Here is a 21,743-nt window from a genome sequence, read left to right as displayed (position 1 = left end):
GTTTGCCTTTATAAGGATTGCTTTGGTAATGGTGTCTCTTCGCAGCAATAAAACCCTAACTTACACAGTGAGGCATTGTTGGAGGACGTGTGTCACTAGGGGGTAGACTTTGAGGTCACAGATGCTCAAGTCACACCCAGTGTGGACAGAACTCTAAAACTGTAAGCCAGCCCCAATTAATTGTTCTCCTTTATAAGAGTTGTCGTGGTTATGGTGTCTCTTCATAGCAATAGAGACCTTGACTAAGACACAATTTTCAGTGGAAATGGTACTGAAGATGTGTGTAATTATGCAAAGCAGATGGGCAGCCAGTTTTAGCCAGACCACCTGAAGATTGACTTCTGACTCATAAGCACCTAGATTTCAAAGACAAGATTAAGGCAGAATAAAGATACACCTAGGTCACCCTAGACAGTGCTCAGGGAAACAAGAACAATTTCAATGTTTTGTGACTCTTCCTAGGGAGGAGTAAACAAACATCCATTCACCCGAAGTAGGGCATCATCTACAGACAAAGGAAAATCCCACTCAAGTCCAACTTGATGGACCAGTGAATTTGCTAGAGTTATAGCAATATGGGTGAGGGGTTACTCACAGAAGCATGGGTGAGGAAAGAGTTACATATCATAGGGGCAATAATTATTAATTATCAGTAAACTACCACTGAGTGCTTGAGTTTTTTTTTTAAACATTCATTTCATGTAGTTTAATTAAATACATTACATTTTTAAAAACAACCAAGAAGGAAAAAAAATGACAAAATTATAATGATGGTGTTTGGAATTTTCCTGTTCTCTTTCACAGTTTTGAACCCAGAGCCTTGTTTATACTGGGCAAGCACTTTACCACTGAGCTACAGCCCCAGCCCTAAGAAAATTTACACATTTTTTCTACCTTTCTCATAATTAGAATGGATTTTATTTCATTTATAAAATTATTTGTTGTTGTTGTTGTTGGTGTTGTTGTTGTTGGTGGTGGTGGTGTGTGTGTGTGTGTGTGTGTGTGTGTGTGTGTGTGTGTGTGTTGCTGGGAATTGAGTTTAGGGCCTCATGTATACTAGACAAGCACTTTACCTCTGATTTATAGTTCCAACCCTCAAAAAGATTCTATTTTAAAGAAGTTAAGTGGTGTTATCAAAGGAATAATAGAAGACTCAAATTAACCTCTGCAGAACAAACCCATTAACTGAAGAATGTGCAGAACAAACCCATTAACTGAAGAATGGTCACACCTTTAAAAGGTTCAGTAAATTTCCACACACAGCCTGCAACATGAAAACAGTCAAAACTTGACTCTGCATTAATAATCAATGTCCTATGAAGTGGAAACTTAAGGGTTCTTCTAAAAAGTCAGTTGTGTTTCTGGGGCAAACATGTGAAATGTGTTTTTCTGAAGTGGGCACAGATGAAAGGCTAAGGCAGACTCATGAAGGAACGTTTGGCTGAGGCAGACACAAGTGAAAGGATGTTCTGCTGAAGTAAAAACATGAAAGGAGACATGAAGGATTCTTCGCTAACGTCACGAATGTATTGGTCCACCTTACACTGTTGAGACTCCATAGAAATGCACCAAAAAACTTCTGGTGGTGTGCCTTGACTTCTTGCTGCTTCCTTGGACTCAGGCTGATTGGCAAAGTGATGTCAGCTGAGACAGATGCACATGCTGAGGCAAAACCCATGGAGGACACGGGATGTTTGGAGGGCATAAAAAAAGGGACTCCACTGACAGTGACAGAAGCTAGGCTTGCTTATTGAAATAGCTGTGCAATGCTTGTTGGTCTCAAATCTTCGCTGATCTTCGCTGATCTTCCACTTCATTGAGAGGCGCAGCAAAGAACTTTTCCCAACATTCTTGTTGGCCCTGGTCCCTCCTGCGGACTGGTGCCAAGGCTGGGGCCTGGCTGTCTCTGCTAGGTAGTGTCACCAATGTTATTGACACGATTTTACTGAACTGGACTGCTGATGTTTCCGTGAGGTATTTGTGAGTGCATCGAGCTGCCACTGTTAATCTGTGAACTGAACTTCCAATTACTAGACAACACAGATGGGAGTTGCTTCAAAGAACCTTTCTAAACAGGTCCACCTCGACACTTCCATATCTTTTCTTTTCCCCTACCCTCTGGTGGTTGGTGGGCTACAAGGGAGGTTAAAACATTTAAGAACCATCATTAAAAATAGAATTTGAAAAAAATAAAGTTACAGTCTTAGGGCTCTACTGTTATGAACAAACACCATGACCAAGGACAACATTTGATTGGGGCAGGCTTACAGGTTCAGAGATTCAGTTTATTATCATCTTGGTGGTGTCCAAGCAGACATGGTGCTGGAGGAGCTGAGAGTTCTACCTCTTGTTTTGAAGGCAGCTGGGAGAAGACTGTCTTTCACAGGCAGCTAGGAGGGGACTCTCTTCTGCAGGTAGCTAGGAGAAAGCTCTCTCTTCTTCACTGGTTGGAGTTTGAGGATAGGACCTCAAAGCCGACCCCCATACTTCCTGCTACAAGGCCACACCTACTCCAACCAGGCCACACCTCCAAGTAGTGCCACTCCTTGGGCCAAGCATATTCAAACCCCCACAGTCAATATTAAGAAATAACTAGATATTTAAGTTATACGTGTTCTTTCCTTTTTCTTCCCATCTAAGATGTTTTCCTTTCCCCCATAAAACCATTTCTGTCTGGTCAAGGTAGTACTCACCTGGAATGCCAGTATAAGAAGCCAAGAGGGGAGGACTGGGAGCCTTTGTTACATGAGATCCTGTTTTTAAAATTATACAAAACTTACGAAACAAACTTAAAAAAAACCTGTTTCTATACTTATTTTGAGGATTTAACATGGAGTAGAGAAAGATAATAGAAGTCACAGACAAGGGCTGGAGAGATGGCTCAGAGGTTAAGAGCACTGACTGCTCTTCTAGAGGTCCTGAGTTCAAATCCCAGCAACCACGTGGTGGCTCACAACCATCTGTAATGGGATCTGATGCCCTCCTCTGGTGTGTCTGAAGACAGCCACAGTGCACTCATATAAATAAATCTTAAAAAAAAAAAGAAGTCACAGACAAGCAAAATCTATTAGCACTTCTGTTCATTTATATCCCTTAAGGCAAAGAATTCAAACCATTAATCAATGCCATCTGTTGAACAGAGGAACGTAAGTGTAATGTCCTCCTCGTCCTCACAACTCACACTATAAGAAAACTCTCCCAGAGTTGAAGATGGTGCTAGAGGACAAATCCTCATCTGTTCTTCTTCCTGCTTGTTCACTCCGTACTTTTAATGTATTATATAAGAGGAACTTTTTCTTTTTTAAAAACGAGTCCATTATTTGATCTAGTTCTTTGCCTATAGACGTCAAATGAATCAAAACCAGAGTACAGTTAAAACTTGGTCCCCTGTTGTGTGTGCAAATGTAAGATAGTACCAGCACAAATACCATTTTATAGCATCATGCCAGAAGCCTCAGAGCTTGTCCCTAAGAAAGAAGGTGTGTCAGTATTCAGACATACCTAAGAGCTTCATACAGAGCATTCACGTGTTAAAGTGTGCCCCTCCCCCAAATCCCAGCTCCAAGCAGACGAAGACACAACTGAATAAATGTGGGCAGATCTATGTGCTCCAGCCACCCAGGTGAGAATCAGGAGTGTGATTGTCAGGACGCAGAGTCATGGCACTGAATCCATGAAGTCTTCCAGATTCACATGCTAGTATGTGACAGCTACAACTGCAGACTACTAGTGGCCAGAACACAGGAATTATGGACAGAGGGAACATTGCTCACCCAGAGACAAAACTACCTTGAGGGTATCTTTGGTTCCTTTTGATGGCCATTTAGCACCACCCTCTGTATCTGATCCAACATCTTCCTCACTACTAGGTAAAACTATGGAAAAGTATTTCCATACTAAGCTTGCAGGACCTCTAGCTTCTATTAGTCACAAAGCTGACAGTCCTGGCAGATAATGTCTGACACCTCGAGAAGATTCTGTCTGTCACTTGCCTGACATTGCTTCTCTTTATGACTTGCTTTGGTCTTATGACAACAGAAGTCCATTTAACTCCTCACTGTGAATAAAGGTGGAACCCTGCATCTGTATGCTCCATTACTCCCTGGTCATGTGTATTAGTTCAGAATAAACCACACCTTCTTTCCTTTAGGACATACTGCTCCACTATGTAAGAGAATGCACTTGATTTCCTATACATATAAAAATCAGCAATATAGGTCAACGTCTTCAGAGGAACAAGTGGCCACATCTCCAAGTTATTCTTTAAAGGGGCTCAGAAAATATGATAATGTGTGTGTGAGGAGGAAGGACAGGGGAAGGAGGTGAAATGGAAAGGAGGGGGAGAGTAAGGGGAGGTAAACAGAAGGAGTCAGGAAGAGAAAATATAACAAAAATGCTAACATTTAGGGGATTTTAGAAGATGAAATATAGGAATTTGTGTTTTGGTAATTTTCTGTAACTGCTATTTCTGAAATAATTTCTGAGTTTCATAAGCTCTAACCTCTAGAAATCTGCATTCTAACAAAATCTCCAGACAGTGATCCTCCTCCTTCTTTCTTCCTCCCTCTCCCCCTTCCCCCCTCCCAGTCCTTCTATTGCCACCACCCTGCCTCTTCCTTTTTTGTTCATTTGTTTGTTTGTTTGTTTGTTTCTTTTTTACTGAGACAGAGTCTCATTAAGCCTGGTGACCCAGAACTTGATGTGAACTCAGGCTGGGAACTTACAACCTTCCCACCCTCCCACACCCTGTCTCCCAGTGATTCTCAGTGTGCTCGGATGTGTGCAAGCTTTTCAGTTAGCCAACATGGTGGAAGAATCAAAGTCCTGAGCTTTTGTGCTTCCCAAGAAAACCCATAAAGGACTTTCAGTCACAACCAAGAGGCATCCTAATCAAATACCAGCAGGGTTTTTGTTTTGTTCTGTTTTTTTTTTAATGAAAAAAATTGTAAATATGATTCAAAGACAAACAGAAATGGCAAGGACCTAGAATGTTCCAAACAGGCCTGAGATAAAAGGGAGAAACACTGAGCTGGCTGTGGGGGCTCACACTTGTAATTCCAGCACTCAGGATGCTGAGGTTGGAGGACTGCTATGAGTTCAAGGCTAGCTTGGGCTACAGAGTAAACTTAAGGTCGGCTTGAGGTAGGATAAGACCATGCTTCAAAAAAAAAAAAAAACAACCCCGCCCAATGATAGATTATGAAAAGATTTATTAAATATGAAATCAAAGACACTCTCTGGTTCCAAGAAACCCCCTTTTCCAAAAGTCTGGCATTTAGACAAAAGCAAGCATTCCCTTGAGGACTTGAGAAAATAGTCCCCACCCATTAAAAGGCACCATTCTCCTTATCTCTGGCGAATGGGAGCTCTGCACATTAAGGACCTAGCTTCTAGGCCCCGTCCAGTTCCTACTCACAAGTGCCTGTTACATGCTTCAAAGCCTTCTACCCCAGCTCACAGGTTCCCTTTCTCCCAGGTACCTATTCCCTTAAAACCCTGGAACTCCACACCCTCCTGCTCCCCACCCTGAACCTACCCTACCCCTACCCCACCCACCGTTGCCTCTCTGCTCACTCCTTGGCAGTTTGGAATAAATTTTTCACCCACAGAGTAACAAGTTTTGATTTTCCACAGTACCCATTTTATCTAGATGCAATCTTTAAAAAACTGATGATTTAGGGCTGAGCGATGGCTTGGAAGGTAAAAACTCTTAAGTTTAGAACCCCAGAACCCAAGAAAAAAACAGATGAAATATTTCAATTACCCATAATCCTAGCACACCACAGCAAGATGGGAAGCAGAGTCTGAGAGAGAATCTCCCCAAAGTTCTCAGGCCAGCTAGCCTGACTCAGAGAAGCAAAGGGACGCTCTCTCAAAAGGTAAAAGCAGACATCCAAAGACAGAAAAGTAAAGGCTGTCTCCTCTGGTCTCCATTTTGTGCTGTGGCATGCGTGTGCCTGCACCTTACACACAAACAAGCATGCACACGCATACTCACCTCTCTCTCTCTCTCTCTCTCTCTCTCTCTCTCTCTCTCTCACACACACACACACACACACACACACACACACACACAAATTGATAAGAGGGAACCAACATTAAGTCCTCTGCTCTTCAGAAGACACTTGTAATAAGAACAAGCCATCCAATCAAAACTGGGCAGAGGATTTGAACAGATAATAGAACTTGCACAGGTCTCAGATGAGCAAGTGGAGGTTGGGGACACACCATGCCAACCTTGTAAACACCACTATACATTTATTGTAACTACAGATAAAAGAAGCTTGACCACGTCAATTAGCAGACTGGCTGTGGAGCCGGTGGAACTCTTTTTTCAAACTGCTCAGGGGAATGTAAAAGGGGAAAACTGCCTTTTAAGAAGCTAAACCTACATATGTCTTGTGACTATGACTTTCCAGGCGCCTCCCCAAGAATAAAGGAAAGGATCTTGGGGCTGTTGAGTCGGCCGAGTGTGTGAAGGTGCTTGTCACCCAGGCCTAGAGATACAAGCTTGATCCTCAGAACCCAGGAACAAGGAAAAGGAGATCATGGTCTTCACAAAGTGATCCCCTGACCTCCACATTTGTACAATATACACTCGGACGCATGCATACAAACATACATGAGCACTGTGCTGGCTGCTTTTGCGTCAACTTGATATAAGCTAGAGTCATCTGAAAGGAGGGAACCTCAGTTGAGAAAATGCCTCCATAAGATTGGGCTTAGACAAGCCTGTGGGGCATTTTCTTAGTAGGTGATTAATGGAGGGCCCAATCCATTGTGGGTGGTATTATCCCTGAGCTGAGAAAACTTAGGATGGGTGGAACAGGATGGAGACAACTCCAGCCCAGCTAAGACTGCCTTGGAAAATACCCAGAAGCCCCCATGTGCCAGGAGAGATGGATCTAAGAGATGGTAAGGGGATGGGAGAGAAAGAGAAGCAGAATGGGATGTATGCAATGAAGATGGGGAACTGAAGACTCCTCGAGGGTAGTGAGGAACACATATGTGAGTAGCCTTTGATGCCACCTGAGGCCACGATAATGTCTTGGCCTGGGCTGCCACCAAGAAACATGTCTGTGTCCATGGCCCTGCAGCAGTGAGTGTCTGTGTTGATATCCATGACCCATGTTACCACTAAAGGCCATGCAGATAGTTGTCCCTGGTCCAGACTGCTGCCTCCAGCCATGTTGATGAACCAGGGCTGTGCAGATCTGGCCCTAAGGGCATGAGAGCAGGTGATCTGGGCCCGTCCCTCACCAGCTGCAGCACACTGAAGAGCATGCCCTGAACTTTGCTGGGCAGCACAGTAGAGCTGGCCCTGAGGGGAGTGGCAAGAGAGAGCTGGAGTCATGAGAATGGGCCTCTTGCTGGCTGCTGTACTTGGGTGAGCTGGCTGAGCTTGTCCTGTCCCTCACCTGGGCAGTGTCAGAATGCTATCCCAGGTGACAGGAGCAAAGGAAAGCAGTCAGGCCGACCAATTCAGCTACCACCCAGGTCCAGATCCAAGGTTGGCCCACCCCAACATTTACTCCATCTATGAACTGCTGGAGCACATGAAGGGGCCCGGACTCCAGAACCAAAGCTGCAGGATCTTCACGGTGCAAGGCAACAACAGGACATCTGAGAGGAGTCCCAGTGAGGAGCCAGTATTGATAGTGTAGCAGAAGCCAGAGGCTTCAAATGAGACCAGTAAGCCACCGCAATTAACATTTTCAGGAGAAAATCATGCTTCCTGGTTGCTGCCGCTGCAGAGAGCCCGTGGACAGCACCCCTCGAGCAAACTTGAGCCTCAGGACCACAGGTAAGACCAACTTGTCTGCTGCAAGAGAGCTGCCTGGTGAGATCGGGACACACAGAGGCAGAGTTCATCTAGGACCGGGCACGTCCTGTGTTTGCCGGAGGTCCCACGCCCGCGGATCCCGGCCCGCAGCAGCTCTCTGCTCCCAGACCCTGTGGGAAAGAGATCTCACCGCCTGGTCAGGTGGGCACTCCTGAGGCTGCAGAGTGGAAGAGACCACCAACACTGCCCACCCCTGCCCACATCCCTGGCCAAGAGGAAACTGTATAAGGCCTCTGGGCTCCCGTGGGGGAGGGCCCAGGAGCGGCAGGACCCCTGCCTGAGACACCACCGGAACCTGAGGGAAACAGACCGGATAAACAGTTCTCTGCACCCAAATCCCGTGGGAGGGAGAGCTGAACCTTCAGAGAGGCAGACAAGCCTGGGAAACCAGAAGAGACTGCTCTCTGTACATACATCTCGGACACCAGAGGAAAACACCAAAGGCCATCTGGAACCCTGGTGCACTGAAGCTCCCGGAAGGGGCGGCACAGGTCTTCCTGGTTGCTGCCGCTGTAGAGAGCCTGTGGGCAGCACCCCGCGAGCAAACTTGAGCCTCGGGACCACAGGTAAGACCAACTTGTCTGCTGCAAGAGAGCTGCCTGGTGAGATCGGGACACACAGAGGCAGAGTTCATCTAGGACCGGGCACGTCCTGTGTTTGCTGGAGGTCCCACGCCCGCGGATCCCGGCCCGCAGCAGCTCTCTGCTCCCAGACCCCGTGAGAGAGAGAGACCCAACCGCCTGGTCAGGTGGGCACTCCTGAGGCTGCAGAGCGGAAGAGACCACCAACACTGCTCACCCCTGCCCACATCCCTGGCCCAAGAGGAAACTGTATAAGGCCTCTGGGCTCCCGTGGGGGAGGGCCCAGGAGCGGCAGGACCTCTGCCTGAGACACCGCCGGAACCTGAAGGAAACAGACCAGATAAACAGTTCTCTGCACCCAAATCCCGTGGGAGGGAGAGCTAAACCTTCAGAGAGGCAGACAAGCCTGGGAAACCAGAAGAGACTGCTCTCTGTGCACACATCTCGGACACCAGAGGAAAACACCAAAGGCCATCTGGAACCCTGGTGCACTGAAGCTCCCGGAAGGGGCGGCACAGGTCTTCCTGGTTGCTGCCGCTGCAGAGAGCCCGTGGGCAGCACCCCACGAGCGAACTTGAGCCTCGGGACCACAGGTAAGACCAACTTTTCTGCTGCAAGAAAGCTGCCTGGTGAACTCAAGACACAGGCCCACAGGAACAGCTGAAGACCTGTAGAGAGGAAAAAACTACACGCCCGAAAGCAGAACACTCTGTCCCCATAACTGACTGAAAGAGAGGAAAACAGGTCTACAGCACTCCTGACACACAGGCTTATAGGACAGTCTAGCCACTGTCAGAAATAGCAGAACAAAGTAACACTAGAGATAATCTGATGGCGAGAGGCAAGCGCAGGAACCCAAGCAACAGAAACCAAGACTACATGCCATCATCGGAGCCCAATTCTCCCACCAAAACAAACATGGAATATCCAAACACACCAGAAAAGCAAGATCTAGTTTCAAAATCATATTTGATCATGATGCTGGAGGACTTCAAGAAAGACGTGAAGAACTCCCTTAGGGAAACACAGGAAAACATTAATAAACAAGTAGAAGCCTTCAGAGAGGAATCGCAAAAATCCCTGAAAGAATTCCAGGAAAACACAATCAAACAATTGAAGGAATTAAAAATGGAAATAGAAGCAATCAAGAAAGAACACATGGAAACAACCTTGGATATAGAAAACCAAAAGAAGAGACAAGGAGCTGTAGATACAAGCCTCACCAACAGAATTCAAGAGATGGAAGAGAGAATCTCAGGAGCAGAAGATTCCATAGAAATCATTGACACAACTGTCAAAGATAATGTAAAGCAGAAAAAGCTACTGGTCCAAAACATACAGGAAATCCAGGACTCAATGAGAAGATCAAACCTAAGGATAAGTAGAGAAGAGAGTGAAGACTCCCAGCTCAAAGGACCAGTAAATATCTTCAACAAAATCATAGAAGAAAACTTCCCTAACCTAAAAAAAGAGATACCCATAGGCATACAAGATGCCTACAGAACTCCAAATAGATTGGACCAGAAAAGAAACACCTCCCGTCACATAATAGTCAAAACACCAAATGCACAAAATAAAGAAAGAAAATTAAAAGCAATAAGTGAAAAAGGTCAAGTAACATATAAAGGCAGACCTATCAGAATCACACCAGACTTCTCGCCAAAAACTATGAAGGCCAGAAGATCTTGGACTGATGTCATACAGACCCTAAGAGAACACAAATGCCAGCCCAGGTTACTGTATCCTGCAAAACTCTCAATTAACATAGATGGAGAAACCAAGATATTCCATGACAAAACCAAATTTACACAATATCTTTCTACAAATCCAGCACTACAAAGGATAATAAATGGTAAAGCCCAACATAAGGAGGCAAGCTATACCCTAGAAGAAGCAAGAAACTAATCGTCTTGGCAACAAAACAAAGAGAAAGAAAGCACACAAACATAACCTCACATCCAAATATGAATAAAACGGGAAGCAATAATCACTATTCCTTAATATCTCTCAACATCAATGGGCTCAACTCCCCAATAAAAAGACATAGATTAACAAACTGGATACGCAACGAGGACCCTGCATTCTGCTGCCTACAGGAAACACACCTCAGAGACAAAGACAGACACTACCTCAGAGTGAAAGGCTGGAAAACAACTTTCCAAGCAAATGGTCAGAAGAAGCAAGCTGGAATAGCCACTCTAATATCAAATAAAATCAATTTTCAACTAAAAGTCATCAAAAAAGATAAGGAAGGACACTTCATATTCATCAAAGGAAAAATCCACCAAGATGAACTCTCAATCCTAAATATCTATGCCCCAAATACAAGGGCACCTACATATGTAAAAGAAACCTTACTAAAGCTCAAAACACACATTGGACCTCACACAATAATAGTGGGAGATTTCAACACCCCACTCTCTTCAATGGACAGATCATGGAAACAGAAATTAAACAGAGACGTAGACAGACTAAGAGAAGTCATGAGCCAAATGGACCTAACGGATATTTATAGAACATTCTATCCTAAAACAAAAGGATATACCTTCTTCTCAGCTCCTCATGGTACTTTCTCCAAAATTGACCATATAATTGGTCAAAAAACGGGCCTCAACAGGTACAGAAAGATAGAAATAATCCCATGCGTGCTATCTGACCACCACGGCCTGAAACTGGTCTTCAATAACGATCAAGGAAGAATGTCCACATATACTTGGAAATTGAACAATGCTCTACTCAATGATAACCTGGTCAAGGAAGAAATAAAGAAAGAAATTAAAAACTTTTTAGAATTTAATGAAAATGAAGGTACAACATACCCAAACTTATGGGACACAATGAAAGCTGTGCTAAGAGGAAAACTCATAGCGCTGAGAGCCTGCAGAAAGAAACAGGAAAGAGCATATGTCAGCAGCTTGACAGCACACCTAAAAGCTCTAGAACAAAAAGAAGCAAATACACCCAGGAGGAGTAGAAGGCAGGAAATAATCAAACTCAGAGCTGAAATCAACCAAGTAGAAACAAAAAGGACCATAGAAAGAATCAACAGAACCAAAAGTTGGTTCTTTGAGAAAATCAACAAGATAGATTAAACCCTTAGCCAGACTAACGAGAGGACACAGAGAGTGCGTCCAAATTAACAAAATCAGAAATGAAAAGGGAGACATAACAACAGATTCAGAGGAAATTCAAAAAATCATCAGATCTTACTATAAAAACCTATATTCAACAAAACTTGAAAATCTTCAGGAAATGGACAATTTCCTAGACAGATACCAGGTACCGAAGTTAAATCAGGAACAGATAAACCAGTTAAACAACCCCATAACTCCTAAGGAAATAGAAGCAGTCATTAAAGGTCTCCCAACCAAAAAGAGCCCAGGTCCAGACGGGTTTAGTGCAGAATTCTATCAAACCTTCATAGAAGACCTCATACCAATATTATCCAAACTATTCCACAAAATTGAAACAGATGGATCACTACCGAATACCTTCTACGAAGCCACAATTACTCTTATACCTAAACCACACAAAGACACAACAAAGAAAGAGAACTTCAGACCAATTTCCCTTATGAATATCGACGCAAAAATACTCAACAAAATTCTGGCAAACCGAATCCAAGAGCACATCAAAACAATCATCCACCATGACCAAGTAGGCTTCATCCCAGGCATGCAGGGATGGTTTAATATACGGCAAACCATCAACGTGATCCATTATATAAACAAACTGAAAGAACAAAACCACATGATCATTTCATTAGACGCTGAGAAAGCATTTGACAAAATTCAACACCCCTTCATGATAAAAGTCCTGGAAAGAATAGGAATTCAAGGCCCATACCTGAACATAGTAAAAGCCATATACAGCAAACCAGTTGCTAACATTAAACTAAATGGAGAGAAACTTGAAGCAATCCCACTAAAATCAGGGACTAGACAAGGCTGCCCACTCTCTCCCTACTTATTCAATATAGTTCTTGAAGTTCTAGCCAGAGCAATCAGACAACAAAAGGAGGTCAAGGGGATACAGATCGGAAAAGAAGAAGTCAAAATATCACTATTTGCAGATGATATGATAGTATATTTAAGTGACACCAAAAGTTCCACCAGAGAACTACTAAAGCTGATAAACAACTTCAGCAAAGTGGCTGGGTATAAAATTAACTCAAATAAATCAGTTGCCTTCCTCTATACAAAAGAGAAACAAGCCGAGAAAGAAATTAGGGAAACGACACCCTTCATAATAGACCCAAATAATATAAAGTACCTCGGAGTGACTTTAACAAAGCAAGTAAAAGATCTGTACAATAAGAACTTCAAGACACTGAAGAAGGAAATTGAAGAAGACCTCAGAAGATGGAAAGATCTCCCATGCTCATGGATTGGCAGGATTAATTTAGTAAAAATGGCCATTTTACCAAAAGCGATCTACAGATTCAATGCAATCCCCATCAAAATACCAATCCAATTCTTCAAAGAGTTAGACAGAACAATTTGCAAATTCATCTGGAATAACAAAAAACCCAGGATAGCTAAAGCTATCCTCAACAATAAAAGGACTTCAGGGGGAATCACTATCCCTGAACTCAAGCAGTATTACAGAGCAATAGTGATAAAAACTGCATGGTATTGGTACAGAGACAGACCAATGGAATAGAATTGAAGACCCAGAAATGAACCCACACACCTATGGTCACTTGATTTTTGACAAAGGAGCCAAAACCATCCAATGGAAAAAAGATAGCATTTTCAGCAAATGGTGCTGGTTCAACTGGAGGTCAACATGTAGAAGAATGCAGATCGATCCATGCTTATCACCCTGTACAAAGCTTAAGTCCAAGTGGATCAAGGACCTCCACATCAAAGCAGACACACTCAAACTAATAGAAGAAAAACTAGGGAAGCATCTGGAACACATGGGCACTGGAAAAAATTTCCTGAACAAAACACCAATGGCTTACGCTCTAAGATCAAGAATCGACAAATGGGATCTCATAAAACTGCAAAGCTTCTGTAAGGCAAAGGACACTGTGGTTAGGACAAAACGGCAACCAACAGATTGGGAAAAGATCTTTACCAATCCTACAACAGATAGAGGCCTTATATCCAAAATATACAAAGAACTCAAGAAGTTAGACCGCAGGGAGACAAATAACCCTATTAAAAAATGGGGTTCAGAGCTAAACAAAGAATTCACAGCTGAGGAATGCCGAATGGCGGAGAAACACCTAAAGAAATGTTCAACATCTTTAGTCATAAGGGAAATACAAATCAAAACAACCCTGAGATTTCACCTCACACCAGTGAGAATGGCTAAGATCAAAAACTCAGGGGACAACAGATGCTGGCGAGGATGTGGAGAAAGAGGAACACTCCTCCATTGTTGGTGGGATTGCAAACTGGTACAACCATTCTGGAAGTCAATCTGGAGGATCCTCAGAAAATTGGACATTGAACTGCCTGAGGATCCAGCTATACCTCTCTTGGGCATATACCCAAAAGATGCCCCAACATATAAAAAAGACACGTGCTCCACTATGTTCATTGCAGCCTTATTTATAATAGCCAGAAGCTGGAAAGAACCCAGATGCCCTTCAACAGAGGAATGGATACAGAAAATGTGGTACATCTACACAATGGAATATTACTCAGCTATCAAAAACAACGACTTTATGAAATTTGTAGGCAAATGGTTGGAACTGGAAAATATCATCCTGAGTGAGCTAACCCAAACACAGAAAGACATACATGGTATGCACTCACTGATAAGTGGCTATTAGCCCAAATGCTTGAATTACCCTAGATGCCTAGAACAAATGAAACTCAAGACAGATGATCAAAATGTGAATGCTTCACTCCTTCTTTAAAAGGGGAACAAGAATACCCTTGGCAGGGAATAGAGAGGCAAAGATTAAAACAGACACAGAAGGAACACCATTCAGAGCCTGCCCCACATGTGGCCCATACATATACAGCCATCCAATTAGACAAGATGAATGCAGCAAAGAAGTGCAGGCCGACAGGAGCCGGATGTATATCGCTCCTGAGAGACACAGCCAGAATACAGCAAATACAGGGGCGAATGCCAGCAGCAAACTACTGAACTGAGAACCGGACCCCTGTTGAAGGAATCAGAGAAAGAACTCGAAGAGCTTGAAGGAGCTCGATACCCCTTATGAACAACAATGCCAATCAACCAGAGCTTCCAGGGACTAAGCCACTACCTAAAGACTATACATGGACTGACCCTGGACTCTGACCTCATAGGTAGCAATCCATATCCTAGTAAGAGCACCAGTGGAAGGGGAAGCCCTTGGTCCTGCTAAGACTGAACCCCCAGTGAACGTGATTGTTGGGGGGAGGGCAGTAATGGGGGGAGGGTGGGGAGGGGAACACCCATAAAGAAGGGGAGGGGGAGGGATTAGGGGGATGTTTGCCTGGAAACCGGGAAAGGGAATAACACTCGAAATGTAAATAAGAAACACTCAAGTTAATAAAAAAAAAAAACATTTTCAGGAACGGCTGTTTGAACAAAAGGGTGTATGTGGGACACACTGTGACACACCTCAGCTTCCACAGTAAAAATTTTTGTTTGATTGTTTTCTTTTAGGGGAGAAGTCGCAAGGGCAAAGGGTGGCTATGGAGGGACTGGGAGATGAATGGGATTGGGGGGCCATGATGTGAAATGTACAAAGAATAAAAAGTTAAAAAAAAATAACTTGGGAACCCAAAGAAATGACTTGTTGGAATCCAAATAAAAGAATGAATCTCAAAATAGTATGTGGAAAAGATGAAATCTTTAAAACTTTTTAAAAATAAAATATTAGGAAAAACAAAAATGGCTAAGTATTAAATGATTGGAAAACAAAGTCAAGTGTGGTAACTCAAGTCTGCAATCCTAGCACTGAAGTAGAAGGATTGCCAGGGGTTCAAAGCTCGCCTGGGCTAGAGTGAGGCCTTGTCTCAAAACCTAAATAAGAAAACAAAACAAAGCAAAAAACAAAGAAAACCAAGCAAGGAAAAAGAAAGAAATCAAGACAATTGGAATCCACCTCATTTTCTCTGCTTTTCTATGTCTAGAAATGAAATCTACCTGCATGTAGCATACATTCACACACACACACACACACACACACACACACACACACACACACACACACACACACCTTATAAGCTACATGACCTTGTGCAATAGTTTCCTTATTATGACACGACATAGGAGAACCGTCCCACTCTTACTGGATTGCTAAGGAGATAACATGAGTTTATTCTTTCAGGGACATAGGGAGGGTACCTTCTATTTTGAGTGATGGTGTAGAAATAATCCTAGGACAAGTCCTCTTGGGCATCCCTGGCCAGGCAGTTGCAGGGTGCTCCTTCTCTGAGCTTGCACACTAGGATGCCGACATAGGCGTCTACAACTGCAGACACTTACAAATGTAATCAACGATAGCCACCATGAATGAAAAGGACTGGACTGGGGCCTTTCTGAGAGTTGCTGCATGATGAAAGTGAGGCCATCAAAGCAGGTGCACAGTGGCTGAGCCAGGGACTTTTGATAGAAAACTCGTGTTTGCCTCCAGTTTTTCTACTTATTATACCAGCTGGGTGGCCTGGAGTAATTTACTTTGTCTCTCAGCTCCCTCGTCTTTATAGACAGTAAAAAGAGTCACTGCCATGCTCTAACAATAAAGAGAGCATGGGTAACAGCAGATGGTGCTTGGGGGCCCATTGGCAGTACTGAATGCTGGATACAGTGTCCTTGGGGTGTTCCTTGGCCCTCAGTCTAGAGAAGAATGAAATACACTGTCACCAGCCCAGCCTCTGAGTTTGGTCTGTGAGGACCAAATGAGTTAGTTAATGCTCTGAATCACTTTTTCATAAACCCTTACTGCACACTTGGAGTTTTGTTTCTGTTTTTGTTTTTATATGTCTGGGTGAAGGCTGCAATCCAAGACAAATGAGTTAGAAACGCTATGGCTGGAGCTTCAGCATCAGAGTGTTTAAGAAGCTCCTTCAATGATAGTGGTGGCAAAAGCCTTTAATCCCAACACTTGGGAGGCAGAGGCAGGTGGATCTCTGAGTTCATGGCCAGCCTGGTCTACAGAGCAAGTTCTAGGACAGCCAAGGCTACACAGAGAAACCCCGTCTCAGCAGAAGAAGACAAAGGAGGAGGAGGAGGAGGAGGAGGAGGAGGAGGAGGAGGAGGAGGGCACGGAGAAGTAGAAGAAAAGAAGAAGAAGAAGAAGAAGAAGAAGAACAACAACAACAACAACAACAACAACAACAACAACAAGAACTAGAAGAAAAAGAAGATGAAGACAAAGAAAAAGAATAAAAAGAAGATGATGAAGAAGAAGAACAAGAACAAGAAGAACAAGAACAAGAACAAGAAGAACAAGAAGAACAAGAAGAACAAGAACAAGAACAAGAACAAGAACAAGAACAAGAACAAGAACAAGAGCGAGAAGCTCCTTCAGTGGTTCTCATGTACAGTCATGGTTGAGATCCATGAGTGCACTGAACCCATGAAAATGCTTCCAATGTGCAAAACTGTGTAATGCAATAAATATTATTATTATTACTTAGCCCCACCGGTGTGCAGCTCTGTCTTGGCCCATATGGGCGATTTCTGCTTCTCTGCAAATTTTAAGCATAGAAGTTCACAGTCATTCGTCTCTCTTCTCTTTGTGTGTCACACACCTTTCTCCAAGAGCATGACACACTAAGGACAAGATTCCTCCAAGTGCTGCCCAGCAACCCGGATTCTATACTGTCACTGCGAGCTTGGGAATACTCCAGAACGCACTCCTGGGTGGATTATTTCCAAATAGAAGGCACTCTGAATCCAACCCAAACCTGCAGCTGTGTCTAGGCAAAAAAGTACGCACTCTGAATCCAACCCAAACCTGTAGCTGTGTCTAGGCGAAAAAGCACGGGAGTGCATGCAACCGGAAAAGTTAAGCTAAACACAAAAACTAACAGTAGGTCTTTGTCATGATGTCAAGGTGGCATGGTTTTGATACCCCGAGGCATTGCTTACCCATTATGCGCTGAGGGATCCAGAAATGAATTGGCAGCCTTTGAGGGGCTAAAATGAAACTTTGTATAGCATCTGCTTTCTAGATGGGGTCATGACTACATTTGGGAGACCATAGTTGCCCCAATCTACGCAGCAGTATATTTAAAACTCGTATCTTCCATTGTAAGTAAGACACATCTCACTTTAGAAACAAAATAGTACAGGCCAGTCACAGAGACACACGCCTTTAATCCCAACACTTGAGAGGCAAAGGCAGACAGATCTTTGAGTTCAGGGCCAGCCTGGTCTGTAGAGGTCTACTGAGCAAGTTCTTCTGGGACAGCCAGGGCAACACAGAGAAACCCTGTCTCAAAAAACAAAACAACAGAGGAGAGAGAGAGAGAGAGAGAGAGAGAGAGAGAGAGAGAGAGAGAGAGAGAGAGAGAGAGAGAGAGAGAGAGAGAGATCCCACAGTAGGTGAACACCCTCTGATCTGATCAGGCAGACCGGTGAGGACTTGTCTGGTGAGGGTGGCATGGCAGGGCTCTTACTCAGCACCAAGATGACCAGGATCCCCTGCAGCATCGCAGCGGTCTGCAGGCACCTTGCCAGCAGGCTGTTGGATGGCTCGAACTCAACCATCATGTTCCACCCAGAGGACTCCTTTCTCAGGGTCTGTTTTACCCGTAAGGACCAGGAGGCGGAGGCGGAGGCTCCAGCATGCGGGCGGAGAAGGAAGGAACTAATTCGCCTTAGGGCAGGAGGTGAGGGAGCGTGCGCAGGGATGAGGCGGGGTGCTGGGGATCACTATGCACCCCTGGGTGGAAGAGGCCAGACTGTTTCCTGCCCAATCGCTAGGACCTGGGTTCCCAACCGTGTCTGACCATTGTTCATCTGATCCACCACCTAGCTCTTAGCTCCCACCGCTTCCTCTGAACCCAAAGAAAGGGGAATGGGTAATTTGATTAGTTCTTGGGGGTCCAGAACTAGCTGGTGGAAGGCGTGGTACTTGCGTTTATTAGTGTGGGTCTCCACCACCACTCAAAGGTGCGTGCGTATGTGTGTGCACGCGTGGGTCTCTCTTTGTGTGTGCTTTCTTGTGTCCTAAAATTCCTATACAAATCCTGGGTGATTTCCTTTCATTCATTTTCTTAACCCATATTTACTGAAAGTCCACCAAATCTCCATTATTTTGATCTCAGAGAAAATGATCTTTTGGGGGACAAATCTAAGCAAAATAATCACACAACTGAATAGTATATAATTATAAGACCCTAGTATGGGCACAAGACTGAAGGTCCTAGAATCTGGAGGGAAGACTTCTTGAATCTGTTTTTCTTTCTCAGCGCTTACCTACCTGTTCTTAAATGTGTGCACAGAAACATGTGGAGAGGTCAGAGGTCAACCTCAGTGTTTCACAACACTGTCTTAGCCTTCGACTTTGGTTTTTTGATAGAGAGTCAATGGGGCTTGGGAATTACCCAATTAGGCTATGGTGGCTCTGCAAAAAGCCCTGGCTGTTCTCTGTTATCACCTCACCAGCTTGACTGTTTATCTGGATTCTGGGCACCAGACTCAGATTATCACGCTTGCAAGCATTTTAACAGTTGAGCTGTCTCTCCAGCCCTTGACCCGAGTTTTAAACGATTAATTTAATTAACTGAAGAGGTCTACCAGGCAAAGAGAGATGTGTGTGCAAAGGTCTTCCTAAGAAAGGGGGAAGGGCTTCTGGTTGAAGAGAAACTTTCTTCTCTCTTAGCGTTCTTTCTGAGCCATCCTCCACACTAGGTGGGAGATTCTGTGATTGCATACTATGACATACACTGTGACAACCTCTTGCCAGGTATGACCTGGCTCCAAGGCCTCGAAGTATCCATTCCAATTTGCAGTAAAGGAAATCGGGAGTCAAAGTAGAGGCTAGCATAGAAGTGGACTCCCCATCGTCCTCCTTTCTCAGGAGACTGCATTTTCAGTCAAATGAAAGCAGCATGAAGTAAACACCAACACCCACAGTTTCAGCTCCCCTGCATCCAGTAAGGACTGCTGTTTGATGTGCTTGTCCTTGGGTATTGATCTCCATATTTGGAGAAACACAGATCAAAGGAGGACTGTACTTCCAAATCTGACGCCCAGGCATCGCTGACTGCTTACACCTCTGTATACAGTGCTGCGAGCGTCACACATCTGGTTTCATCCCTACAGGGACCTTTCATCAATGAAGAAACCGACTCTAAAAGTCAAGGGAATTTCCACACAGGATAGGCTAGGATAGGAGAGAACAGAACCAGGTTTCCACTTTTGGGAAATGACTTTTGTCTTTAGCACCCTGGTAAGTAGCTACCATTGTAAGACTTTTTTCTCAAATAAGGAAGAGAGTATTAATAGAAGGAAGAACCCAAGACCGAACTAGTCAGTTTAGATTGGAGTTATTCATTCAGTCAACAAATATTTGAGCAAGTAGTCAAAGGAAAGGAGTTGTGGAAGACAGTGTGTCTGCGTTTGGCTCTGCCAGCAACTAAGCAGCCGCTGACACAGCATTCACCCTAAGCTCTTATTCTTACACCATTCATAAAAATCAATCTGCAGTAGATTCTAGATACACACATAAAAATTTAACTATACAATTTCTGCCATAAAGTAGACTGGTAAAATATTTCTGCGATGAATACCTGATAAACAATTTAGTCTAGAATATATAAAAATGCTTATCATTCAACAATAAAGTAATAAACTTTAAAGATGAGTAAAATACGTGGAGAGACATTTTGCCAGTGAAGAGATGCATGGAAAGGTGCTCGCTACTAGCTATTAGTGAATGAAGTAAACCATGTCCACACATAAGGTTTAAAAGCCAACAGTGGTATGCTGAGCGTAGTGGCACATGCCTTGATCTTAGCACCCAGGATAAAGAAGCAGGTGGAACTCTGGGAGACCAGTGCTAGCCAGGGCTACACAGTGAAAAGAAACCGATGACAACAGGAGTGGCTGAGAGGTCTCAGCAGGCAAAGGCACTTTCCGCCAGGACTCAAGACCTATGTTTGACCCCTATACCACACCTGAGGGAAGAAATGAAGTGACTTCCGTAAATTGTCTTCTTTTTTCTTTTCTTTTTTTTTTTTTTTTTTTTTCGGAGCTGGGGACTGAACCCAGGGCCTTGCGCTTGCTAGGTAAGCGCACTACCACTGAGCTAAATCCCCAACCCCCGTAAATTGTCTTCTGACCTTGGAACCCACCTCATACCCATAAACCAACATAGAATGTGATGGAGTATTTTTAAATTGCAACACCAAGTGCCAATGGAGATACACAAGCATTAACTAATTCTTTTTTTAAAAAGATTTATTTATTATGTATATACATGAGTACACTGTGGCTGTCTTCAGACACACCAGAAGAGGGGATCAGATGGTTGTGAGCCACCATGTGGTTGCTGGGATTTGAACTCAGGTCCTCTGGAAGAGCAGTCAGTGCTCTTAACCACTGAGCCATCTCTCCAGCCCCCATTAACTAATTCTTAACAAAACAATAAGAAGGTCACAGTTCAGATCGCCCCATCGACTACTGAAGTATGGACTGGATAGTTAGGAATTTTCTCTTCCTCCCATGCTTTTTATCTTTGCCTTTTACCATAGTTAACCATTACTAGCAAGGAGGTGCAAACACAACTTTTTACCTTGACTCAAGCTGTGGTTAGTTTCAAGTTATAAACAAATGTGGAGGAGGAGATGGCTCCTTGGGTAAAACATTGGGCACATCAGCCTGAGGACCTGAGCCAGAATTCCCAGGTCTCAGCTAACACCAGATATAACAGCATGCATATGTGTCTGTAGTTGTACTCCAGAGAGAGAGGAGAAGGTGGAGGAGACAGGAGAATCCCTGGCAGTTAGTGGGCTTGAGAGACTACCATTCACAGAGTGCAAGGATATGGGTGTACAAAACCAAAGAGACTCTGTCTCAAATAGGATAGAAGGTGTTAGGCTCCAAAGGCCAACCCCTCAAATGGCAATGGCACTGACAATGTCCTAAATGACATTCTGGGCTCAGCTCAGGCTGCACTCTGACAGGGTTAACAGAAGGACTGCTTACAGATAGATAGACACAGACAGACACAGACAGACAGACAGAGGAAGCTTACAGTCAGCATTCCTCAGGAACCTGTGAAATGAGTTTCTGTCTGCTAGGAAGAACCAGCAAAGTCCCTTATCTCCCTGTTTCTCCAGCAAATGGGGTATCTATTTTCCTATCAGCACACACCTGTGATATGAAAGCCTTCACACTGGCCTCCCTAATCT

At 44.0% G+C, this 21,743-nt stretch overlaps 1 protein-coding gene across 2 annotated transcripts in view; it reads right to left on the bottom strand.

The window, feature by feature from the left end:
• Positions 1-21,743, bottom strand: part of Mogat1 (monoacylglycerol O-acyltransferase 1) — a 42,471-nt gene that overhangs the window by 14,254 nt on the left and 6,474 nt on the right. Inside the window, exon 1 of one of the 2 annotated variants that reach the window (XM_087566765.1) lies at positions 18,003-18,096. Within the exon in view, the coding sequence (XP_087422891.1) occupies positions 18,003-18,096 (94 nt within the window). 2 annotated transcript variants of the gene reach the window in all.

Source organism: Rattus norvegicus, chromosome 9, assembly GCF_021556685.1.
Source record: "Rattus norvegicus strain SHRSP/BbbUtx chromosome 9, alternate assembly SHRSP_T2T, whole genome shotgun sequence".
Lineage (NCBI taxonomy): Eukaryota > Metazoa > Chordata > Mammalia > Rodentia > Muridae > Rattus > Rattus norvegicus.
This window is presented reverse-complemented; position numbering and strand designations above follow the sequence as displayed.